This window comes from Capricornis sumatraensis, chromosome X (genome assembly GCF_032405125.1).
Source record: "Capricornis sumatraensis isolate serow.1 chromosome X, serow.2, whole genome shotgun sequence".
Taxonomy (NCBI): domain Eukaryota; kingdom Metazoa; phylum Chordata; class Mammalia; order Artiodactyla; family Bovidae; genus Capricornis; species Capricornis sumatraensis.
Window position 1 is genome coordinate 62,674,568 of NC_091092.1, and position 26,546 is coordinate 62,701,113.

Sequence of the window (26,546 nt, forward strand, 5' to 3'; positions counted from 1 at the left end):
ATGTTATTTGCCATAGCTTTTTTAAAAATTTCATGAGGCATTTCCTTATTTTATTGAAGTATAGTTGATTTACAATATTATGTTAGCTTCAGTGTATATAACCCAGTGATTCAGATACATATATATACATATATACGCATATATATATATATATATATATATATATATATACATATACTCTTTTTCAGATTGTTTTCCCTGATAGTTTATTACTAAGTATCATGGAAAGAACTTTGAGAGCAATTTAGAGACTTGGGTGGAGGCAGGGCTGGTGCTGGAAGGACAGGGTCAGCGGTGAGGAGAGAGGACACAGAGATGGGGAGGGAAGGTTTGGCTAAGACAGAGAAAGCATCCCAAGCTGTCACTGAGAGCCAGAGCACAAGACCTTGGGGACTTCGTTCTGTTGACTAGGAAGAGTCCTCTCAGGCTTATAGACATGGGGACTCCATCTTTGATTCCCTCTTCTCCTCTGGGGCCGCAGAGAACAGGCAGCTCAGGCCAGGGATGCCATAGGGAGGTCAAAGTCCCAGTCACAGACCCTGTGGCTCCAGACAGGTCCCAAGAGCCAAGTCCTGCAGGTTGACACGCTGGGCTCTAGGTTACACTCGTCCCTGCCCACGCCAGCCCCAACATGGGTCCCTAAAATGGAGGTGCGGTGAAGAGAGGCCACCACGGCTAGGAAACCAACTTCAGGCCTTGGCTTTTCTCTCTGTGATAGTGAAATGGTGCTGGGGGTGGGGGCGGCAGGGGCAGGTGGCAGGTAATGAGGAGGGGTGAACACACCGTGTTGGAGGGAGACAGCTCTGAGGACCCCTGTGAGGAACCCCCGACTCCTTACAGCCTCCTGCCAAGAGGACCAGCCTCAAGGGCCTGAGGCAGCGTCTGTGGGGAGAGAGTGACCGTCCCCTGGCCCTGCCGCCATCAGGCCTTGGCCTTCCCCTTGCTCTTCTTCTGGCTCTCCTTTTTGTGAGAAGCGGGTACAGCAGAGTAATAGGTACTCTCTGAATTTAGATGGGAAAAATCCCCACGGAGTCGGTAGAGATATCCCGGGCCTTCCTTGTGGCAAGCCTCTCAAGTACGAAAGTAGCAATGGGGCTGTAGCGGGGTTGGTGGGGAGGGGTGCTTGGGGACAGGGACGAGGCTGAGGGACAATGACAGAAGTCCTCATCCGGGCCAGGGTGGGCCTGAACTCACAGGCAGACCAGGGCCTCTCCATAGGCTGTTTGCCACCATTTTGGACCGTGTGGACTACTCTCCATGGTTTCTCTGTGACCTGGAGCTCCGTCCTTCCTCGCTGGGGCTGTGTCACTGGGTCCCCTCCTGACACCATGAAACCTTGAAATCTGTGAGAAAGATGGGCTTGGACGCAAGCCCGGACACCAGAGGCTGGGATCCTCAGCCTCATCTCTCAGGGCCTCGGTTTCCTCATATGGAAGCTTCGTGGCCCTTGTTCCTGGCACAGTGACCAGAAAAAGTCACTGTTCTCATTATTTAAGGGTCCCACGACGGGGCCTTCTGGGCCAGCAAGGAGGCTGGCTCCAAACTTGGTGACAGCAAGGCTTCAAAGGGCAGCAAGTGTGAGTTGACGTGGCAAAAGCCCACCCGAGTCTCCCTTCCAGGGGCCAAATGGCTCTAGGCTCGCCCTGTGCAATGCCCTCCCCTTGACTCTGGCAGCTTAAGCACTGACACCATAGCCAAGGGGCAGGTCCCTGACCTGGGCCTTGGCCCCCTCCTGACTTAATTGATTCCAGTCACTGCTGAGGTGTTCCCAGACCAGACTGGGGTGGAAAGCTCCCACAATGGGAGGAGACGTGTGCAGAGCTGTGCTCAGCACCCCTGACCCCAGGACAGCAGTGACCCAGCCAACCTGCTAGCAGGCCTTGGTCTGGGTGCAAGGAGCTCCTGGGACCCAGGCTGGCCTTGTCCTATTGGGAAGCGAGGTGGTCGATCTGTGATACAGGGAGGCAGACCCCTGAGGATGAGGACATGAGAAAAACCCACAGCGTCCCCAGGAGCCCCTCCTGGCCCCCCAAAGACAACTGAGCCAGAGCCAGGGGCCTGAACCCACTGTTCTGTTTCACACATTCCTTGCTGTGAGGTGATGGCCTGAGTCAAGAGCCATGTTCCTGGAGGGAGGACAGGGAGATGTGACCAGAGAACCCGGTGATGGCCTCACTCACAGAGGCCATCGTCAGAGCGGTTGGTGACAGGTCCTGCAGCAGGGGATGAGAGACAGGGCTGAAAGGGGCCAGATCTCCTGGCCTGTCCCTTCCACCTTTCTGGTTCCCCTCTCCTGGCCCCATTCAGCCCTCTGTCTCATCCCCTCCCACCACTGGCCCCTGGTTCCCTCCCGCCTCCCTTTGCCGGTCCAGCCAATGGGCATGGGAGTCTGGCTCTCTCCCAGTAAAAGAATTATATCATCTGAAACGTACATCCCGACAGGCGCGTTGCACGGCTTCTTGGGAAGACAAGTACCGGGAGCCCGCGTGGCTGGCCAGAGGGGGTTGATAACCAGGTTATCGAACCTGAACCAGAGCCCTCCCGGAATGGGGATGTTAATGGCTCCCGAGGTCCCGGCCCCTCAGAAATCAATCGCTGCTGCGCTGCACACACTGCCTCCCTCCTGTCTTCTCTGTCCCTTTCACCTGGGCTTCAAGCGCCAATCTGAGAGCCATCACTGGGTCATTTGGTTTCCAATGCCCGCAGGTGGTCCTGCCAGGGGGGCTATGGCGGGCAAGTGGGGTGCCCTGGAACAGGGCCTAAGATGTGCTCCTGGAGGCATGGCAACTGGTAGCGCGAGATGCGTCCAGAAGATGCTGGCTAACGCGCCTCTGAGGGGGGAGGGGCAGTGAAGCCAGTTCCCCAGCGGTGGAGGGGCGGCGGCGGCCTGGGGGGCGGTTGTCATGTGAGCAAATGGCTTCAGCGGAGGATATTGCGCTCGGTGGGACCCAATGGTTGCCCAGAAATAAAGGCTCACGTGTACGTGCACCCAAACGCCAGTGCTCTGGGGACGCCAGGGCCTCCATACAAGGACCCAGTGAGACAGACCTTTCTTCAAAGCTTCAATTGTCTGAAAAGTGACCCAGAATCAGGACCTGGAAAAGCTGCATATTCACAGGTAGGGCCACCTTCAGCCACAAATGCACGGGGGTGCATCCCGGCCACTGCTCAGTTTTCTGCTCCTCCACCCGGCACAGGCGATTTCTGCTGCGTGTCTGGGGCGGGTGGGGGGCTTGGGGGGGTGGTTCCCAGTGGGAAAAGCAGGGAGGCCACAGAGGAGAGCCCACCCTGAGGTTTCTGTTAGGACCTGAGCATGCAGGCTTGGCTGCCTCAGAGGCAGGCCCAGCTGTGCCTTCAAAACAGCCTCAATTCTGACATGGCTGGCCTCTCACTCAAGTCCTCTTCGAGAAGGTTCTCCAGCTCATCCCTCAACAGGATCACAGGCTAGGCCTGGCTAGCCAAGCCCCTGAGAATGAGGCAGGTGGCCCCCGTTTTCCCAGGCAGACCAGGTCTGTGTCCTCAGAGCTCCCAGGACTGGCCTAGCAGTTCAGGTTAGCTTTCTTCGCTTCTAGCGCTGGGTGGGTCTTGTTGCCTGAAGTGCAAAGGCCCTGTGGGAGGGCTGGGATAGCAGCTCTGCAGGGGTGAGGGTGGCATCATCCAGTCCAAATGTTCCTCCTCCAGCCGTTCAGCCCTGAGTCACTAAAGCACAGAATTCGGGCGGGGGGGTGGGGGGGCAGGTAGTTCTCCAACCTTTCCAGAAACTCCTCTGTGAGTCAGCTCACCAAGCCTTTGCAGGGGGCCGAGTGCCCAGGGCCAGGGGCACGGCTGCCGTGTGTCTTCCCCAAATGGGAGGGTCCCCAGGGGAGCTGGCCCCCATCTTTTCTGGTTTCTGTGTATTTTGCCCCTTGACAGACCAAAATGGTCCTATTGCTGAACGGCATGCCTTTTAGCACAGGCTGCTATCTTAGCAAAGGGCCCTCTGACTCCAGGACAGCTGGCAGCATGGATGGCACAGAAGCACGGGGTAGAGTGGCAGGACCCACCCAAACCACCACTGGTTTCGTTTGCCCACCTGCGTGCTATCGTCTTGGCAGTTTGATTCCACACTGGCCCCTGGGGCCTTGCTGCTGAATGGGAGGTGAACGATCAGCCCGGCCCACAGATGCACCTCCCAGCGAGGGTAGCCCTGAAAGGCCCAGGCGCTCAAGAGGGAAGGGTGGTAAGGGCAAGCACGTGCTGAGGGCCGAAGGAGGCCAAAGGGCGGGCTGGGCCTGCCAGGCTGGTGGCATCTGGACCCTGCCCCAGCTCCCACACCCTGGAGAGAGACTGCTGCAAAGCTGGTGAGGGCCCTTGGAGATGGTGAGGTCTGCTCCATCCCCAAACATGCAGCCTCTGTCCTCTCTTTCCCAAAGGTGATGACTCAGGGGAATTCAGGCTACAGCTGGCATCCCAGCCCTCCCTGCGTCCCCCTCCACTCTGGCCCTGTCACCACACAGCGGCGTGACCCCCGGGAAACCACTGCCTCAGTTTCCCTACCTATAGCAGGGGAACCGTCTCCTCCAACTCCCAGATGGGTGTAAAAACCAAAGGAGGCCCGTTATGGGGGGCGGACCCTGGCCCGAGGGCAGGAGGAAAGCACCCCAGGCCTGCAGACAGCACCTCCTCCCTGACCCACCCCCACCGTCCTGGCCGCACCCCTTCCAGGCACTCAAGCCCCAAAGCTCCAGGAGCCAGAATCTGATACGGGAGGATGGCAGAAGACAGGGGTCGGAGGACCGCGGGTTGGGCGCTTCGGATGCTCTCACCCGGACCTTACACCTTAGCCCCTGGGACATCAGGAGGTGGCCCCGGGGTCCAAGCTGTGCCTGGTCCTCGATGGCCGCAGGAGTGCCAGGGTGGACTGTTCCAGGCAGCCCAGCCCAGGCCCGACCGAGGTCAGGACCTCCCACCCAACTCCGGCGGCCCAGGCTCGGAGACCCCGCGGCGAGGCGGCTGGGAGCCGGGGCTGCAGGGGCATCCCCCCGCCCCCGCCGAGAGGGGCCGCCGAGGGCAGAGCGGGCTGCGGGCGGCAGGTGGGAGGCAGGCGGGCAGGGGAGGTGGGAGCAGACGCCAAGCAGGCCGCGGCCCCTCCCCGCTCCCTCCTCGCGCGCCTCCGCCGGCGACATTGCCCCTCCTGGGCAGGGGGCGGAGAAGACGGCGGCGGGAGGGGAGGAGGCGGCGGCGGCGGAGGCGGGATTTGGAGTTTCCCTCCGCAGCGGCGGCGGCGGCGGCGGCAGCGGCCCCTCGGCTCCAGGCGAGGCCGCCGCCCGAGGCTCCGGTGGCGCGCGGCGGCCGCGGCGGTAGCGCTTCCCGCCGGCCGGGCTTTCGGAAACTTCCCGGCCGCGACGCGCGGAGCCGGCGCAGGAAGCCGAGCGGAACGGAGGTGAGCGGGGCACGCGGCGCCCGGGCACCCACCCCACCCCCACCCCGCCTGGCCGCCCCCCCGACGTGTGTGCGCCTCCGCCCTGCGCCCCCAAAGTCTCGCCAGCGCGCACCCCGCCAGGCCGACGCACGCGCCCCTGGGAGACCCACTCAGTGCGCCCGCCCGTGCACCTCCCGTGTCCATGGCCACGCACACCCCCTGACACTTACACGCGCGTGCACAAACCGTGCACCGCGGACCCAGGGCCCTGCAGTGCACGCCCCGGCAGCCGCTAAGTCACCATCGACTACTGTCCCCAACTCAGGCCAGCACCCATCCCAGACGCTGCCACGCCTCAGTACACACCCAGGCGCGCGAGAGCGTGCGCGCGCGCGTTCACACACACCACACACACACACACACACACACACACACACAGACGCACACACACACATAGATACCCAACACATCCTTGGGATATCTGCACTAACACAGCTCCCCTCGCCGGCCTGCACCATCTCCAACTCCCCATATGCTCATCACAGACACCCCACCCACGTTCCCAGCCCAGAGACGCTGACATCCACCCATCCCTGGACGAAGCCCCAACAGGAACCCTCACCCAGAGGCCGACGCTGCACTTCTGAAGCCCAGCTGGCTCCCCAGGCCTGCACCTCGTACACCCCCAATATGTGTGCACACCTGCAGGATTCTGGCTCTTGGACACCCTGGCCTGCACCCATGGCACATAGCCCTGCACGTCTTCTAACACATTTCAGTCCCTCCCTCCAACACCTGGCACACGGGTTCTGGAGGCTGCAGCATTTGGTGGCATCTCTGCCAGGCGCCACTGGCTCGCCTTTGCAGCAGTGGTTCACCACCCTGAGGTCCCCCAGGTGGCTCCCTAAACAGGCCCCGGGTCTCCCCAGAGACTGACTTGGCCTGGTCCCTAAGAGATAAGGAAGGCACTGGGGGTGCAAGGTACCGTACTTAGATGGGGGACGGCAAGGGAGAGGCAGGCAATTGAGATGGAAGCCACCCAGCTGCGGCCAAAGGGGCCCCAGGTGTTGGCACGCACATAGTAGGTGGCTTTCCTGGAGGCAGGAATCGGAGTGCCTCTGTGTGTGTGTGTGTGTGTGTGTGTGTGTCCGCCTGCCAGTGCAGTGGGGGGCGGGTGGGGGGAGGGTAGGAACCACGTGCACACGTGTGCCTCTGTGTGTCTGGGTGAGTGACCTGCTGAGGGAGAAAGCCACCCCCCCTGGGCTCACTGGTGCAACAATTGGTTTCATTCATTCATGCCTTCTTTGTTCACGAGCATTTCTTCCATGAGCGCCGCGTGCCAGGCCCTTCCCTGGGGGGCTGGGGCCAGCTCGGGGCCGGGTACACAACCGCTTCTGCCATGGAGGAACTCCCAGTCCCGCCAGGAGGCCGACCCGGCAAAGCAGAAAGCCATCCCCAGCGGAAAGTGGATGTGGAGGAAAAGACACCGGATTTGGCCGGAGCGCTGTGTCTGGGAGTTCTAACCGGGCCGGACGGCCCAATTGCCGCCACCAGGCCGGCGGGGACCCGAGTGTTTGGGGATGGAGGCGGGCTTGTGGCGAGCAGGCGGGGCGCCGCTCTCGGGAGGCTCCCGGGCCCCAGGGGCGCATGGGCAGCGCGCTAGAGGCCTATGGGCAGCGGCGTTTCCGCGGCCTCCGAGGGGCACTGCTTGGGCTGGGCGGAGGCCAGGGGCGCCCGGCAGGAGAAGGGGGCGGGCGGCGGGCGCAGCGCCCACCCTACGCGAAGTGCGCGGCCAAGCTCTGCCCGCTTGAGAGGGCCTGGGGAGGCCACTGCGCGCCTGGAGCGCGCGCGCCTGGGGAGTGGGTGCGGGGCCCAGTGTCGGAGCCCCCACCCCAGCCGGCGCTGCGGGGGGCCTGGCGAGGGTCGGGGAAGGGGGGCTTGGTGGCACTCAGCCCTGCACTGCAGAGGTGGCAACAGGTTTCAGGATATCTTCCTGCTTCTGGCGCAGCGGGAGCTGCTGGCGCTGGGCAGTGAGCACTTTGGTGATTGAACGCCCCCCACCCCCCCACCAAAGCTCACTCTCAGCTGACCAGCAGAGATCTGGGCAAGGGGCAGACCCGCACGACCCCCGCCCAGGGGCAGAATTTGCCTCCCTGGCCTGACGCTGGTTCCCTCCCTCAGGGAGCCCTCTCCAGAAAGCAGGCCTTGGCACCGCAGGGCGACCCTCTCTCCAACCCCGGAGACCGCAGCACCGGACAGGAGCAGGGTGTGTCTCTCTCTCTCTTCCTCCCCGCGCAGGGCAGCCACCTCCACTCTGGCGACTTGGCCAAGCCAGACACACCAGGCTGGCACATCCCAGAACCCCTGGTTGCCTTCAACCCCAGCCCACTCCGGGGTCCTGCCCACAGCTGCAGCAGGCCTGGAGGGAGCCCCCCAGGGTTGGTGGCTTCCCACCTCTGCCTGTGGGAACTGGGATGTGAGAGAAACGAAATGCACACACAAACCCCCGCCCCCTCCACTCGGCTCCAGCCTAGCTGGTAACCTCAGGGAACTGAGGTCTGGAGCACAGAGGAGGGAGACAGAAACCTGGGGGAAGGGGAGTGAAGAAGGAATAGAATCAGGACAGGCTGCAGAGGAGGCAGCCCAGGCTGAGGGTGAGGGGACCCAGCCCAGCTGCCCACGGCCCCTGGAGCCAGGTGATGGGACTCATCCCAGAGACCAAGACATGGTGGAGTGTGGCTGGAGACAAGTCTCAGCCTGGTAGCCCACTGGGCTGGGAAGGGAGGCAGGGTAGGAAGGGGCAACCGGAGGTCCCTATGAGGCAACCTGGCTATCTGTGACCTGCCATCTCCCCAGCAATACCTTCTGCTTTTTCCCATCCTATTTTATGTTCTGATCAGTGACCTTCCAGCAGTTTTGCACCTTTCACTCCTTAGTTACCCCTCTTATGGTACCCATCCTGTGTGCATAGCTTTACCTCTGTTTACTTAGTTCCTTGGGGTAGATTCCCAGTGTGGGGTTCTTCCCAGCTCTGGATATATATTACCAAGTTAATTTCCAAAAGAGTCACACCAGCATACCTCTAGCAATCAGTAACAGAGCAACATGCCCATCTCACAGCAGCCATGCCAGCACTGGGTATTCTCAGTCTGAGAACATTTTACTAATGTAACAAGCAGGAAGTGTTACCTTGTTTTCTGTCATTGTTAGCTGGGCTTTTAAATTTTTTTTTCCTTCCCATGCGTGAAGTTGTACCTTTTCCAAATGCCTTGCACCAGTTGCATGTGCTCCTTCATGCAGTCTTTTCTGGTTCCTTGCCCATGTGCCTATAGGAGTCTCAACTTTTTGATTAATTTGTATGAGCTTTCTTTTCTCTGCTGCACACCTTCCTTCAACTGGCCTATTTGCTTTAGGGCTTTAAGAAAAAAAAAAAGTAGGGGGGACATAGACCAGACTTTTCAGAAGCTCCACCACCTCATTTCATTGTCTTAGCATTTATCACACCTGGTATTCTCTCATTTCATCCCTCGGTTTATTACTGACCTGTCCTGCTGGCCTGGGAGTGCCTTGCAAACAAGGGCCCAAGTGTGTCCTGACGGTTCATTGTCCTGTGTCCACAGAAGGTTCTGGAGGCCACCGTGGGGCCTTTGCTGTAGGGCAGGGCTGAGGGGAGTTGAGGCAAACAGGCCTGGAGATGGGGAGAGGGCTTTGAAAGCTCTGATGGCGACCTGGGCCAGCACAGGGGGCGGAGGGGACAGTACAGAAGTGAAAGACGTTTGTTTAGGTAGAAACCCCTTGACTCTTGACTAGGAAGGAGGCAGCCCGAGAAGCCAGGCTGACTCCCACGATCAGTAGGGCAGGGCTCTTGGAGTCTTTGGCTTGGCTCATGCCAGTGAAGCTACTGGGGTGCCCCAAAGCTGCCCTTTGCCTGCCCAGCCTTCCAGCTAGCCCTGGGCCGAGTTCTGGCCAGAAGGCAGCAGTGGATTTGTGGTTCTGCTTCTTTTTCCCCTCCACCATTTCCCTGGCAGCCATGGTGATGAGCCTGTTATATGGATGAAGCCACTTAAAGTCCAGTCCCAGGACGAGATGGTCCAAGGGCACCCCAAATGAGCCTGGCTGGAGGTAGCCTCTGGGGCGGGGACACAGGGCTCTTGTACACACCCCTCCCCCTGCCTCCAGGGGCCTGGCTGGCGCCGGCCAGGGGAGCTGCAGCTGGTCCCCTGCTGGGCCCCTGACCTGCCCTTGGCCTCTGCCCCTGGCCCTGTCCCGCTTGGGTGGAAGCCCCGGCCCAGCGGGCCACTTGCGGGGGCCCACTCACCGGCTTTCGAGGGCACCCGTTGGCTCGCTGGCCCCCCTGAGCCCGCCCCCACCGCCCCGCCCCTCCAAAGGCAACTCCACGTCCAAAGGCAACTTGCTTCCAAGGTGGGAAGCTGAGTTACAGTGCCAGGAAGCTGCCGGTGCGCGCAGGCGGTGGTGGACTTGTCTCCACGTGCGGCGCGCTCTTTCTGCCACCCTTCCCTCTTCCCAGTGGCCGGGGCCGGGGCAACCCAGCCCAGGAGCGACGCCCCTCGAGCCGCGGTGGCTGTGTCCAGGACATCCGCGAGCGATTGCTCGCCGCGGGATCACGCTCCAGGTCTCTCCTTTTGTTTTCTCCGGGTGGAGTCGGGCAGCCCCGAGAGGTCCCGCCTGCCGAGGGCCAGCGCCTGGGCACCGCCTTTATCTCCTCGCCCCGGCGGGCCTTGGGGATGATCTCAGCCTAGAGCCCCTCTCCCCGCCGCGCCCCCACCCCGGCGCACGCGGTCCCCCCCCAGTTGGAAGCTGGAAAGCGGGGAGTGATCGCGGGCGTGAGAGACGCAGGAAGGGGCCTGAGCCCCTCCGAGGGGCCAGGAGGGACTGTAGCGGCTCTCAAAGGGGGCCGTCGGACGCTCAGCCTTCCTTGGCTGGGGCACCTCTCGCATTTCCCTTCTCCAGTGGGGCACTCGAGTGGCTGCCTGGGGCGTTTTTCTTGGTGCGCACGGGGGTGCCTTTGGGCATGCCGTGGGAGAGGCAGGAGAAGATCCGGCGATAGAGCGACTCCCCCGCGAGACCCCAGGCGCCGTTTCTGGGCGCGCAGATCGCGGGCTCACGTCTTGTGCCTTCCTTCTCTCCCCAGCTCCGGAAGCCCGACGTGCTGGGAGCCGCGAAGCCATGGAGGGTCTGGGCCGCTCGTGCCTGTGGCTGCGCCGGGAGCTGTCGCCCCCGCGCCCGCGGCTGCTGCTGCTCGACTGCCGCAGCCGCGAGCTTTACGAGTCGGCGCGCATCGGCGGGGCGCTGAGCGTGGCCCTGCCCGCGCTGCTGCTGCGCCGCCTGCGGCGGGGGAGCCTGTCGGTACGAGCGCTATTACCGGGGCCACCACTGCAGCCACCGCCCCCCGCCCCGGTGCTCCTGTACGACCAGGGCGGGGGCCGGCACTGGCGCGCCGAGGCCGAGGCCGAGGAGTGGGAAGCCGACTCGGTGCTGGGCACTCTGCTGCAGAAGCTTCGGGAGGAAGGCTACCTGGCCTACTACCTACAGGGTAGGTACTGGTGGTGGGCGGCGGGCGGGCACCTGTCTAGGGAGGACCCCTGCCCGGGGAGTGCAGGACCGCACCTTCGGAGGGCCAGCCTAATCCATCTGATCATGGGCGAGCCCGACCTCCTGTGGTCCAAAGTGGAGATGAGAGTCTGTCCTCCTCTGAGCATGACCTTGGGGAAGCCCTTCACTCTTGGGAGCCCCAGTTTTTGAGCCTGGAAAATGGGAGAATCCGATCTGACCTGGCTCCGAGAACGCTCCGGGAATCCCAGCAGGTCCCTATCGCCCCCTCCCCCAGCTGCTCAGCCATGGATAAAGGAGGCTGGAGCCCCAGGACAAATCCCCCAGCTCACCGAAGGGTCTGGAAGGGGGAGGGGAAGACGGGGGGGGGGGGACAGGGAGAGAAATTGCAATGGCAGAGACCTCCCCCGATTCCCCTCCCCCCGCCATGGTCAGCGCAGGGCTTGGGGAGGCATGGACAGACACAGGCGTGTTGGCTCCTTGCCAAGCCAAACACACCCTCCACCTCAGAGATCCAGGATAGAGACAGGATTTCCAGGAACCTAGACCCCTCTCCCCATTGAGGAGGGTCATTGGACTGTCGTCCCTTGCTCAATTCTGAATGCACAGGGATATAGAAATATAGAACATGTTGGATTTCTAGCGCTGCCTCCTAGCCCCCCAGCCGGGGGAAAATAGTAGTTATTTGGAGATGGAGATGTTCCCTTTTGAGCACCTTGGGACCATCCAGGTGGCATGCTACACTCTCTCCCGGACTCTCTGAAGAGCGCACAGATGTGGCTGTGCCCTGGCCCCTGATCTTGGGAATCACCCAGGCAGACAACTCACATCTGAACTTTTCCTCGTCTTTAACTGATGCCTGCTGTCCTTCCCAAGGCTGGCACTACGTGCTGAGCCCTCACGCCTGCCTTGGCTTGGCCCCAGGGATGTGAGATCCTCTTTGGCTTGCCGTCCAAAGGACCGGCTACAGGACTAAGCACACCACTTGGGACACCATGTAGGTCAAGGCTGCTCACTCCTGAGTTCCTCTTGGGTACATCTGCCCACCCACCTCTTCCGGCATCAAAAGGATCTAGGATTGCATTCCTAACCCCAGCCAGGGCACTTAGCTGCCCAAGAGGCCACCTTAATGGGCCCCTCGTCTCATCCCCTCTCCCAGGTGGCTTCAGCAGATTCCAGGCCGAGTGCCCTCACCTCTGTGAGACCAGCCTTGACCGCCGAGGGGGCCTGAGCATGGCCCCACTGCCCAGCCCTGTGGTGGGGCTGGGGGGCCTGTGCCTGGGCTCTGACTGCTCTGATGCGGATTCCGAGCCTGACCGTGATGCCATGAGCTGCGGCCTGGATTTGGAGGGCACCACGCCCCCCCCAGCGGGGCTGCTGTCATCCTTCCCCGTCCAGATCTTGCCCAACCTCTACCTGGGCAGCGCCCGCGATTCAGCGAACGTGGAGAGCTTGGCCAAGCTGGGCATCCGCTACATCCTCAATGTCACCCCCAACCTCCCCAACCTCTTTGAGAAGAATGGCGAATTTCACTACAAGCAGATCCCCATCTCGGACCACTGGAGCCAGAATTTGTCCCAGTTCTTTCCGGAGGCCATCGCGTTCATTGGTGAGTCCACTCCACCCTCCCCACTCCTTCCCCAGCCCCACTCCAGGCCTGGCTTCCCCCTAGGCCCAGCCCAGGATGGCCCTGCTGGGGCCGGGCGGCTCTGAGGATGTGATCCCCGTGATGCGCCATCTCACACGGGGCCCCCATCTGCCCCCACTAGACGAGGCCTTGTCGCAGAACTGCGGGGTGCTCGTTCACTGTCTGGCGGGTGTCAGCCGGTCCGTCACTGTCACCGTGGCCTACCTCATGCAGAAGCTGCACCTCTCACTCAACGATGCCTATGATCTGGTCAAGAGGAAGAAGTCCAACATCTCGCCCAACTTCAGCTTCATGGGGCAGCTGCTGGACTTCGAGCGCACCCTGCAGCTGGAAGAGCGCCGTGCCCGAGAGAGGGGCAGCGGGGGGCAGGAGTCGACCGCCTCTGATCCCCCCTCTTTCTTCACCACCCCGACCAGCGATGGCGTCTTCGAGCTGGACGCCACATAGGGCCCCAGGGCACCCTCCAGCGGGTGTGCCCAGCCCAGCCACCCACATGCTGGGGATGAGGCCAGAGGGGGCTTGGCCTAAGCGGGGGCGGGGGGGGGGAGGTGGGGGGAGAGCACAATACCTCATTCGGGGCTGTGGGACGAGGCAGAGGCTGGGGACCCCCTCCAGGGTGGCGGTGGGGACAGCCCTGTCCTACCCACTGGAAACATCTGCGAGGAATCCTATTAAACGTGCCTACGGGCCAGGCCTAGGGCCACCGGCCTGACCCGTGCCGCTTTGGGGCGGAAGCCCGCTCCAGAACCTGCCTGTTCTACGACTGTTACTTTTCTCTGGGGGGGGGGGGGTGGTTGGAGGTGGGGGGTGGATTCCCATTCCGAGGGACGATTCCAGATAGCTGCCAGTTCCCAGGGCCCAGGAGATGTGTGCCCGGCCAACTCCTGAGCCTCCCTGGGGTCTCCCGTTCAGGAAGGGCATGGGCCTCTTATGGCCACAGGGACCTGCTCCCAGCCCCATCCCTGTTGCCACGCAGCTGGACCACCACCACCACCAGCATAGTCACCTGCCGCTCCTCCACAGGGGCCTGAGGCCTCTTGGGATGGGGGCGTCGGGTGAGGGGACTCCCAGGGGACATGACCTTGGAGACTCAGCAGCCACCCCACAGCCACGGGGACCATCCGCGTCTGGGTGCGCTCCTTGCCAGGAGCCATTGGGCGGGTTCCCAGCCTCACATCTGGCGCCCTGACTGTTTATCCACTTGACATTTGAAAAGATGCTTTTTTTTTTCCCTCTTCCCCCAGATGTCTTGACAGGATCACTGGGGCTCTTTGTGACTGAGGGTGGTCAGACTGCCACCGGAGGAGATGGGGTTTAAGCAAGAGCTGGGTGGGGGAAGGGGAGAAGACAGCCTGGAATTTGCTGCTGTGGGTCCCACGCGGCCCTGGTTGGATTGGGGGGTGGGGAAAGGGCCAAGCTTCACACACACACACACACACACACACACACACACACACGGTCATTCATTGCAGTACAACTCCCTGATGAGCAGCCTGTGTGCATGTATGTCTGTGTGTCCATGTATCAAAACTTGCACGCACACACTCTCCTGACCTACAGACCCAGCCCAGGACCAGCAGTCCCCGTGGCAAGGCCATCTCACCCTGGGGAATCCACAGCGCGGTTGCTTTCTTTAATTGGTCCTCAATAAATGGTTTCTGTTGAGATCCTGAGCACCTTGGAGAGTCTGGGGGGGAAGGTGGGGAGGGAGGCCTGGGGAAGGGGGTGCACGGGGGACTCGCACACCACACCCCATCACCACTGTCATGTGCCATCCAGCATCCACGCTGCCCAGCCTCTGGCTGAACACCTCCTGTACTCACAAGTCACTGAACTCCAACTCCGTGCCCCGTGGCTCGGGACTAGGATGCAGGCTGCAGACTAGCATGCAGCTGCAAGTCAGAGGCATCCTGCTCACAGTCAGCTTCCCAGAGTGGGAGGGAGGCACTGAGATCTGGTGATGCAGCAAATGACATCAGGTCCCCAGGGTGGCAAACAGACGGGGGGAGCAAGGACCCAGGTGTGACCGTGAGGGATGGGCACTTGAGCCCCGAGACTCAGTGCAGAGTCAAACCCAAGCCCCAGGACAAGGAGATGGAGCCACAGGAAGACCCAAGCTGGTGAGGGATGTGAGAAGACTGCCCATCCCAGCGTGCGGCCCTCTGGCTGACACAGGGTGGAGTTGGGACTCCAGAGGCCAGGGCTGGGGGCCAGGGGAGCATGCGGAGGCCACTGGGTCACCTGAAACAACAGCAAGGCCTTGCTCCTCTCTGGCCTCCTCCAGGGCCTTCTGCACACTGGAGCTGGAGCACCCATTCTAAAGTCATGATTCCCGGTGACAGAGACACGGCAGGAAGTGGAAGGGAGCTGGAGGGTGGGCAGAAACAAGCACAGTGTGAGAAGGCACTGGACTTTATGGGCAATGTGGCCTACATGTCCAGAGCCACCCTCCTGGTCCAGAACCTCTAAAATGAAGAATGAACCTAAAAACCTGTTGGCGTGAATGGCTGAGCCGGTAGGGAAATAAGAGAAAGCCTCCAAGATCAGGAATGATACTTGAGTCCAGAGAAGTGAGTCAGCTCTGGGGCCAGCACCTGACCCAGGGGCATCTACACCCAAGAGCCAGAGCCCATCCTTTCTCCTGGGACACCTTTCCATGGCCTTCCAGACACCAGTCATGAGATGGGAGATACCTCCTGGGCCCACACATAAAGCCAGTACCTTTGAAGGGTGGTGCTGTGCTCTCAACAGGTGTCTTCAGCACAGTATCCTGCCCCCCACCCAAGATGGCCTCATAAGAATCCTGGAATCCTGTGCATATGGCAAAAAGGGACTCTGCAGATGTAATTAAGTCACAGATCTTGAGATGGGGAGATTGTCCTGGGTTATGCAGGTGGGCCCTAAATGCATCTTTATAAGGGAAAGAGGGCCACAGGAGAGTGAGATGAGATGCGACGATAGAAAAGAGGTCAGAGTCAGAGAGATTCCAAGATACGACACTGCTGGCTTTGAAGAAAGATGAAGGGGCCCCCAGCCAAGGAATGTGGGTGGTCTCTAGAAGGTGGAAAAGGCAAGACAACTGATTCTTTCCTTGAGACTCTTCAAGGAATGCAGCCCTGCCCACACCTCAATTTTAGCTCAGTGAAATCTATGTTGGATTTCTGACCTTCCCCCTTTTAGAAGTAAATCTCCAAAGGTTCATGGGGAATCTTGGTTCCCAACCGGAAACTTGAATTCCCATCCTCCCTTGTAGCTAATTATGCCCAAGTTCTTCCATGATCTCTGCTTCTCCATCAGAGCCCTTAGCATATTTATCATAGTATTTGAAATGACTGGTCTGGTGATTCCAACATACCTGCCATATCTGAGTCTGGTTCTGATGCTTGCTCTATCTCTTCAAACTGTGGAGGGTTTTGCCCATTAGTGTGCCTTGCAATTTTTTGGTTGAAAGTCAGGCACGATGTACTGGGTAAAGGAGCTGCAGTAAGGAGGTCTATACTTACTAGTGCTAAAGTATGGTGGGAGGGGAAGCGTTCTGTAGTCCAATGGTTAGCTCTCAGTCTTTTGGTGAGCCTGTGCTTCTGGGTTGTGACCTTCACAAGTGCTTATCAGTTCCCCCCTCTCCAAGGTGGGCTAGGATGGCTAGATGGGGCTGAAGTTGGATATTTCCCTTCCCCCAAGTCCCTTAGACTCTAATAAAACCCCAATAGGCCAGACTCTGGTATAATGGTTTGTCTTCAGAGCAGGCTTTGTTAAGAACAAAATGTTATGGTGTATTTCAAAGTGTCAACTTTCCCCCCTCCCCCAACCGGAAACATGAGGAGATTGTTCTCCAGTATTCACTGTGAGAATCTGATGGGGCTCCTAGAGGTAAAACTCACAGAAGTGTAGGAGGTGAGAGCCTCCCTAAGAATAGGCTCCCTGCAATTTTTAACTCTCATACTTCTCCACACTGCTGCTGCTGCTGCTGCTGCTAAGTCGCTTCAGTCGTATCCGACTCTGTGCGACCCCATAGACGGCAGCCCACCAGGCTCCCCTGTCCCTGGGATTCTCCAGGCAAGAACACTGGAGTGGGTTGCTATTTCCTTCTCCAATGTATGAAAGTGAAAAGTGAAAGTGAAGTTGCTCAGTCGTGTCCGACTCTTAGCAACCCCATGGACTGCAGCCCACCAGGCTCCTGCATCCATGGGATTTTCCATGGGATTTCTCCACACTAGCCTCCAGCAAATCATTAGTTAAAGCTCAGGTTTTCCTACCCCAACACTGTACCCACTCACAAGTTTCTGCTCTGGTAAATTGTGATTTTCTGTATCCACCTGTCTGTTTCTTCAGTTTTGTGAGCAATACTTTGCCATTTGACCTCTGTTCTCTAATGGATGTAAAAACAGTTGTTGGTTTTTCAGTTTGTTCAACATTTTCTTGTTGTTGGCATCAAGTGATGACTCCCAGGCTCCTCACATGCCAGATAAGAGACTGGAAATTCCCTGGGTCTGTTTTGATTGGCTGATTCTTTATCATTACAGATTACATTTTTATGCTTCTTCTCTCTCAGTCAGAAAGTCTTGGTGGTAGAGTTCACCTCATTCGTTTCCCTTCTCTCTGGTACCACCAGGTCTTCACCACCTTAAAACGGTTGATTCAAATGTCTGCCAAGTTTTCCAGTCATATATGGAGGGATGGAAATTCTGGACCATGTTATTCCTTCATGGCCATATCAGTATTAACTTTAAGCTTTGTTAAGACAAATATGCGTGCTAGGTTTTCTAGAGTAATTACTAAAAGAATATAAATAGAGTATACTACTTTCAAACTAGTAGAGGAAAATAACATATAATCACAAGGAGAAAAATCTCAATTCAAAAGTCAAAAGAGGAAAATAAAGAAATAGAAACATTGGAATAAGTAGAAAGCATAAAATAAGATTTTAGAAATTAGGCCAAACATCACTAAACAAAATCGACTAAATTCTTCAATTGAAGACAAGATTTTTAAAAATCCACCCATAAGCAGTTTGTAGGAGGGACATCTAGAGATTTCCATGGTGGTGCAGTGGTGGAGACTCCATACTTCCACTGCAGGGGGCATAGGCTCAATTCCTGGATGGGGAACTAAGATCCCCCATGCCACGCAGCCCAGCCAAAAAAAAAAGAATACACAAAAATAAAAATTAAAAAACTGGTACATCTAAATGATAGGACAGAAAAGGAAAAGATTGAAAAGTCAGGACTTCTAGCTATGGCCAAAGGAGGATATCAACAAATAACCTCAAAAAATAAATAAATAAATAAATAAAGCTGGACAAAGCTGACAAATACCTTTATGATCTAGAACTCAACCAAAGGTATATAATAAAATGAGAAGTTGAACTTTGGGAATCTGTGGCATTCTGGCCTAGAGCTGGTCCTATCCTTCCCAGCTCAGTTTGTCATGGAGGTTCTACCAGTACAAGGCAGCTCATGAAAACCAGCAGCTTCTCTGCCTAGGTTTGAAGGGGGCTAAGTCAATTTGGTGGGGAATATCCACACCCAGGGACACTGTTAATGGAAATAAACTTCTCAGGGGCAGACCAACAGGGAAGGGCTAACAAAGCTCTACTAGATGGTTGTGAATGTGGTTGGGGCAAGTGTGTTCCTGACTAGTTGGAGAATGGAGAGGTCCCAATCTAATCATGCTTTCCTGACTACACTGAGGCTACACACATGTATGTAGGAGATTTAAAGGCGTCAGGGGAAAGAAAACCCTGGGAAGGCCTGAAAATAACCTGAACGTTGAAAGAACTCCCCTTCCCACACACAGATTCAGCAGAGCACACAAGCCTTAGTGGCCTGAGATCTTTCAACATAGTTTCTGACTAATCATTGACTTGCCACTAAGCTGGACAGATATGCGGCAGCCCCTAGAAAACCAGGCTTACATTTTAAACTGTTTTTTTTTTTTAACTCAACAGAGACACCACTGACTGCACACTGCAGGTGGGGGTGGGAGACAGTACAGTTTCACAGACTTAGTGCAAAAAAGTTACACAACAAAGAAACAAGTTCACACACACACACTGAAAACTACTTCTAGGGGTAAAGGGAATATCATAATCCAGAGTTGATGGAAACTATTGTCTAAAATATTCAATTTGGGGGGACTTCCCTTGTTGTCTAGTAGCTAAGTCCACACTCCCAATGCTGGGGTCCCAGGCTCCATCCCTAGTCAGAGAACTAGATCACACAACTAAAGATCCCCCATGCCACAATTAAGACCCAGCACAGCCAAAGAAATAAATATTTGTTAAAAAGTTCAATTTTCAACAAAAGAATTGTATAACATGCAAAGAAACAATAAAGTATGATCCACATTAGGGAAAGAAGTCAACAGAAACTGTCTCTGAGTGTTTCCAAATGTTAGAATTAGCAGATGAAAACTTCAAAGCACATATTACACATAGGTTCAAAGTACCAAAAGAAGCCACGTTTAAAGAGTTAAAGAAAAGTATGACGACAACAACAAATCAACAAATAGAGATTCTCAATATGGATACACAAATTAAGAAATGATAACTAAATGAAAATAGCTTCAAAGAGTGCAATAACTGAAATGACAACTTCTTTAGAAGTATTCAAGACTAGGTTCAAGATGTCATAAGAAATTACTACTGACCTTGAAAATAGATCAACAATATTAATATACACTATACAATCTGGAGAATGGAGAGAAAAATGATAGCACTTCAGACACCTCTGGAACAATATCAAACATTCTAAAATATGTGTATTGGGGGGTTTTGAAGAACAGGATCAGAAAAAGTATTTGAAGAAACAAGACCAAAACTTCCAAAATTTTGAGAAACGTTAATCAGGTCCAAGAAGTTCAATGGACCCCAAAAAAGATAAAAAGATAGTCATAGACACTTTACAGTCAAACTGTTGAAAGCCAAGACAATTTTGAAAGGAATAGAAGAAAAATGACCCATGTAGAAGAAAACCATAATAAAATTAACAGTTAACTACTCATCAAAAATAATGGAGGCCAAAAGACAGTGAACTGACATAATCAAAGAGTTGAAAGAAAAGATTATCCATCAAAAATTCTGTATCTAGAAAAACTATTCCTTAAAAAAATGAAGGTTAAAAAAAGACATTTCCTGATAAACAAAGACTGGGAGAATTCATTGCTACTATACTTCTTTACAAGAAATACTTTAAAAAGTCCTTCAGGCTGACACCAGTTAGTAAGTTGAATTCACAAGAAGAAATGAAGAGGAGCCAAAATGATTAATATCTGGGTTAATACAAATGTCTCTCTTATTATTCCTCATTTCTTCTCCTAACTTCTTCAAAAAAAGTAAGATTGTACTGATATAAAGCAATAACTATAACACTGTCATGTTGAGTTTCTATGATAATCTATATAGATGTAATATATATATGACATTAATAACACAAAAGAGGAAGGCAGGAATGGAGCTATGTTAGAGAAAAGTCTCTACATTTCACCAAAACTAAATGAGTATTAATATGAAGTAGATTGCAATTACTTAAGATATATATTGTACTGCAACTGCAATTCAAAAGCATATAGTTAAAAATCAACAGAAGAAAAAAAGGTACACTAAAAAACATTTAACACAAACGAAGGCAGTCTAGGAGGAAGAGAGCAACAAAGACAGAAGATACAGAGAAACCAATAGGAAAATGGCAAATGTAAATTCAGCCATATCAGTCACTACATTAAATATTCATGGTCTAAACACCCCAATCAAAAATCAGAGATTCAAAAAAACAAGATTCAACTATTGAATATATATTGTTTACAAGAGAAATTTAGAGCTTTAAATGCCTATACCAACAACAACAAAAAGTCTCAAATCAATGGCCAAATGATAAATCTTAATAAACTAGAAAAAAAAAGCAAACTAAATCTGAAACAAGCAGAGTTAAGATAAGTGCAGAAATGAATTAGAAAATAGGATAACTACAGAAAATCAGTGAAAACAAAAATTCGTTTTTTGGAAAGACCAACACAGTTGATCTTACCTAGACTGATCAAGAAAAAAAGATTACCTTGGAATTCCCTGGTAGTCCAGTGGTTAGAACTCGGTGCTTTCACTGCCATAGGCTCAGGTTCAATCCCTGGTTGGGGAACCTAGACCACGCAGTGAGCAAAAAAAAAAAAAAAAATAGGTTACTAAGGTCTAGAATGAAAAGAGGAACATTACTACTGAACTAAAAAATGTTAACAATTATAAGGCAAACGTTATGCCAACAAATTAAGACAATTCAGATGAAATGGACAAAGACACAAATGACCAAAACTGACTTTAAATGAAATGGAAAATCTCAATAAGCTTATGACAAGCAAATAAGTTGAAATATTGAAACTTCCCACAAAGAAAATCCAACTCCAGAAGTCTTCACTGGTGAATTCTATCAAATAAGGCACCTGAAAATGTATGTCCACACAAAAGCTTGCACAGAAATGATCATAGCAGCATTATTCACAATAGCTAAAAGGTGTAAACAACTCAAATGTCCATCAGTGGATCCATGGATAAATAGAACATGATCTATCCATACAATGGAACATTGTTCATTTATAAAAATAAATGAAGTACTGATACATGTTGCAACGTGGATGAACTTTGAAATCGTTATGCTTAGTGAAATAAGCCAGACACAAAGAGCCACATGTTAGGATTCCATTTATGTAAAATATCTGAGCAGGCAAATCCACAGAGACAGAAAGGACAGAAAGTAAATCAGTTGTTGCCAGGGGCTGGGGAAGGGGAAGTGGAGAGTTACCACTAACGGGTACAGCATTTTCCTCTGGGATGATGAAAATGTTCTGGAATTAGATTGAGATGATGTAAACTGTAAATACAGATCTTCCTCAATTTCCGATGGGGTTACATCCCAATAAACTCATCACAAGCTGAAAATATCCTAAGTCAAAAATGCATTTAATACACCTAACCTACCAAACATCATAGCTTAGCTTCGACGTGCTCAGAACACTAATATTAGCCTACAATTTGACAAAATCATCTAACACAAAGCTCATTTTATAATAAAGTGTTGAATATCTCATATAAGTGAATACTGAACTGAAAGTGAAAAACAGAATGGCTATCTGGGTACAGAATTTTGATGAGCGTTATTGGTTGTTTACCCTCATGATCAAGCAGCTGAGTGGGAGCTTCAGATTACTGCCATGGCCCAGCATCATGAGAGGGGATTGCACCACATATTGCTAGCCTGGAAAAACATCAAAATTGAAAATTCAAAGCATGGTTTCTACTAAATGTGTATTGCTTTCGCACCAGTGTAAAAGTCAAAAAATCGTTAAGTCAAACCATTTTAAGTCAGGGACCATCTGTATACTAAAAAAACAATAAATTGTACATTTTAAAGGGTGGATTTTATGGTATGTGAATTATATCTCAGTAAAAAAAAAAATTAAGTTTGAAAGAAAAAGAACTGAACAAGATATGCCAGACAAGTATTCACCAAAAGAAAGATACAGTTGCTATGTTACTATCACTGTATAAGTCGACTATAAAGCACAAGCACACAGATGGAGAGAACAAACATATGGACACCAAGGGGGGAAGGCGTAGGTGGGACAAATTGGGAGGCTGGGGTTGACATAGAGACACCACCATGTATAAAATAGGTGACTAATGAGAACCTACTGTATAGCATGGGGAATTCTACTCAGTGCTCTGTGGTGATCTAAATAGGAGGGAAATCTAAAAATGAGTGGCTATATGTACACGTATACCTGTTCATGTATAAGTGAATAATGAAAATAAATAGAGGAAAACAATAGAATGGGAAAGACTAGTAGAGATCGCTCCAAGAAAATTAGAGATACCAAGGAAACATTTCATGTAAAGATGGGCACAAAAAGGGACAGAAAGAGTATGGGCCTAACAACAGAAGCAGACGATATTAAGAAGAGGTGGCAAAAACACACAGAACTGTACAAAAAAGGTCTTAATGACCCAGATAACCATGATGGTGTGATCACTCACCTAGAACCAGACATCCTGGAGTGTGAAGTCAAGTGGGCCTTAGGAAGCATCACTACTAACACAGCTAGTGGAGGTGATAGACCTCCAGCTGAGCTATTTCAAATCCTAAAAGATGCTGCTGCTAAAGTGCTGCACTCAATATGCCAGCAAATATGTGTTGCAGAGGTTAAAGCGTCTGCCTGCAATGTGGGAGATCTGGGTTCGATCCCTGGGTCGGGAAGATCCCCTGGAGAAGGAAATGGCAACCCACTCCAGTATTCTTGCCTGGAGAATCCCATGGATGGAGGAGCCTGGCGGGCTACAGTCCATGGGTCGCAAAGAGTCGGACACGACTGAGCGACTTCACTTTCACTCTTTCACTTTCATCAGCAGCCACAGGACTGGAAAAGGTCAATTTTCAGTCCAATCCCAAAGAAGGGCAATGCCAAAGAATGCCCAAACTACTGCACAGTTGAACTCATCTCACACGTTAGCAAAGTAATGCTCAAAATTCTCCAAGCCAGGCTTCAACAGTACATGAAATGAGAACTTCCAGATGTTCAAGCTGGATTTAGAAAAGGCAGAAGAACCAGAGGTTAAATTGCCAACATCCATTGGATCATAGGAAAAGCAAGAGAATTCCAGAAAAATATCAACTTCTGCTTCATTGACTACATTAAAGCCTTTGACTGTGTGGATCACAATAAACTGTGGAAAATTCTTCAAGAGATGGGAATACCAGACCACCTTATCTGCCTCTTGAGAAAACTGTATGCAGGTCAAGAAGCAACAGTTAGAATCAGACATGGAACAATGGACTGGTTCCAAATTGGGAAAGGAGTATGTCAAGGCTACATATTGTCACCCTGCTTATTTAACTTATATGCAGAGTACATCATGCAAAATGCCTGACTGGATGAAGCACAAGCTGGAATCAAGATTGCTGGGAGAAATATCAATAACCTCAGATATGCATATAACACAACCCTTATGTCTAAAAGCGAAGAAGAACTAAAGAACCTCTTGATAAAAGTGAAAGAGGAGAGTGAAAAAGCTGGCTTAAAACTCAACATTCAAAAAAACAAAGATCATGGCATCCGGTCCCATCACTTCATGGCAAATAGATGGGGAAACAATGGAAACAGTGACAGACTTTATTTGCCTGGGCTCCAAAATCACTGCAGATGGTGACTGCATCCACGAAATTAAAAGACGCTTGCTCTTTGGGAGAAAAGCTATGACCACCCTAGACAGCGTATTAAAAAGCAGAGATGTTACTTTGTCGAGAAAAGGCCTGTTTAGTCAAAGCTATGGTTTTTCCAGTAGTTGTGTACGGATGTGAGAGCTGGACCATAAAGAAGGCTGAATGCTGAACAATTGATGCTTTTGAACTGTGGTGTTGGAGAAGACTCTTGAGAGTCCCTTGGACTGAAAGGAGATCCAACCAGTCAATCTTAAAGGAAATCAACCCTGAATATTCATTGGAAGAACTAATGCTGAAGCTGAAACTCCAATACTTTGGCCACCTGATGCGAAGAACTGACTTATTTGAAAAGACCCTGATGCTGGGAAAGATTGAAGGCAGGAGGAGACCGGGACAACAGAGGATGAGATGGTTGGATGGCATCACTGACTCAATGGATATGAGTTCGAGCAAGTTCCAGGAGATGGTGAAGGATAGGGAAACCAGGAGTACTGCAGTCCATGGGGTCACAGAGTTGGGCACGACTGAGCGACTGAACAACAAGCCTCAACTGAGAAAAAAGCAACTGGGCCTCTACTCGGAACATCACGTGAGGCAAGCTTGGCTCCCTGGCATGAGGGGAACTATAGAACTCTCAATGGGGCCTGGGTGGGGGGGTGGAATCTAGAGAGGAGATTTTTATATTTATCAAGAGGGTCCAGATAGGGTCGAAAAATACTGGAAATCTCTCTTCAAGCAAAAATCTAATCTTGTCACTATCCTACCTACAGCCCTCCAGTGGCTCCACAGTGCCCTCTTGAGCAAGTTCACTTTTTCTGGCCAATCTCTGAACCACTTTTCACAACCACCTTCAAGAAATCAAATCGGGTTATTTGCTTCTTCCTGAAACACTCCATACTCCATGTCTTGCCCACCTGAAGAGACAGGGATGGAGACAAGGACACCTGGGCAGAGCTGGAGTTGGGTAGAGAACATGGCTGCCATGGGCCCACCCAGTGGCTGACAGGAAAGAGCTAGGCTTCGAGTCCTGACAGAGGGCCTGGCTTGCCCCCTTCATCTCCTCAACTGGTCTGCTTCTCTCCTAGTCTCCCTCTCAGAGCCCTGTTCCGTCCACCACTGCCAACCTCCATCTTTCCTGTCCTTCTTCAGTTGCCTTGACACAGGCTCCCTCCATTTCTTGCCTTCCCCCCTGATACGGTCCCCCAGAAGTGTCAGCCCTGCCCCACTTCCCAGTAGCCCCTCACAGTGAACCCCAGGGGTTGACCCCACTACCCAGGTTCCTATTTCACAAGGAATTAACTCAGTGAAATAGAGGCCCAGAGGATGTTAAAGGCAAGAGAACCACTTGCAAGGCTGAGACTCCAATCCAGGATGCCCCCCTAGCCCAGTGTTCTTCCTCTGTCCTCACACCAACAACTTGCGCTCACCAAAGGAAAGGTAGAGAAGAGCTCCACTGTCTTCTTCTCAGTCCCCATGTGGCCTTCCTATTCCCAGGGAGCCATCCTCCTTGCCCAGAGGCCAGGAGGAGGTTGAGCACAAGGTTGTGTGATCTTAGCTCAGTTTTACGGCCTCTATGCCTCAGTCGAGAAGCAACAGTTAGAAATGGACATGGATTGTAGGAATTGAATCGCCAGTCTATGTCTGACGCAGGATGCAGCATGCTTGGGGCTGGTGCATGGGGATGACCCACAGAGATGTTATGGGGAGGGAGGTGGGAGGGGGGTTCATGATTGGGAACACACGTAAGAATTAAAGATTTTAAAATTAAAAAAATAAAAAACTAAAAAAAAAAAAAAAGAAACTTATAAAAAAAAAAAAAGAAATGGACATGGAACAACAGACTGGGTCCAAACTGGGAAAGGAGTACGTCAAGGCTGTATATTGTCACCCTGCTTATTTAACCTATATACAGAGTATATCATGTGAAATGCCAGGCTGGATGAAGCACAAGCTGGAATCAAGATTGCCGGTAGAAATATCAATAACCTCAGAGAAGCAGATGACACCACCCTTATGGCAAAAAGCAAAAAAGAGCTAAAGAGGCTCTTTAAAAGCCTTCTAAAGCCTTCTAAGAGCCTTCTAAAGAAGAGAGTGAAAAATCTGGCTTAAAATTCAACATTCAAAGAATGATAATCATGGCATCCAGTCCCATCACTTCATGGAAAATAGATGGGGAAACAATGGAAATAGTGAGAGACTTTATTTTGGGGCTCCAAAATCACTGCAGATGGTGACTGCAGCCATGAAATGAAAAGGCGCTTACTCCTTGGAAGAAAAGCTATGACCAACCTAGACAGCATATTAAAAAGCAGAGACATAACTTCACCAACAAAGGTCCATCTAGTCAAAGCTATGGTTTTTCCAGTAGTCACGTACGGATGTGAGAGTTGGACCATAAAGAAGACTGAGCACCGAAAAACTGATCTTTTTAAACTGTGATGTTGGAGAAGGCTTTTGAAAGCCCCTTGGACTGAAAGGAGATCAAACCAGTCCATCCTAGAGGAAATCAACCCTGAATATTCATTGGAAGGACTGATGCTGAAGCTGAAACTCCAATACTTTGGCCACCTGATGTGAAGAACTAACTCATTGGAAAAGACCCTGATGCTGGGAAAAATTGAAGGCAGGAGGAGAAGGGAACGACAGAGGATGAGTTGGTTGGATGGCATCACTGACTCGATGGACATGAGTTTGAGGAAGCTCCAGGAGTTGTTGATGGACA

General features: G+C 52.8%; 1 protein-coding gene across 1 annotated transcript; it reads left to right on the plus strand.

The window, feature by feature from the left end:
- Positions 1–10,588: 10,588 nt before the first annotated feature.
- DUSP9 (dual specificity phosphatase 9) lies at positions 10,589–13,067 on the plus strand. The gene is made up of 3 exons (XM_068962961.1): positions 10,589–10,955; positions 12,132–12,581; positions 12,742–13,067. Exons 1-3 carry the CDS (start codon positions 10,589–10,591, stop codon positions 13,065–13,067), a joined length of 1,143 nt encoding a protein of 380 aa, XP_068819062.1.
- The last annotated feature ends 13,479 nt before the right edge of the window (positions 13,068–26,546 follow it).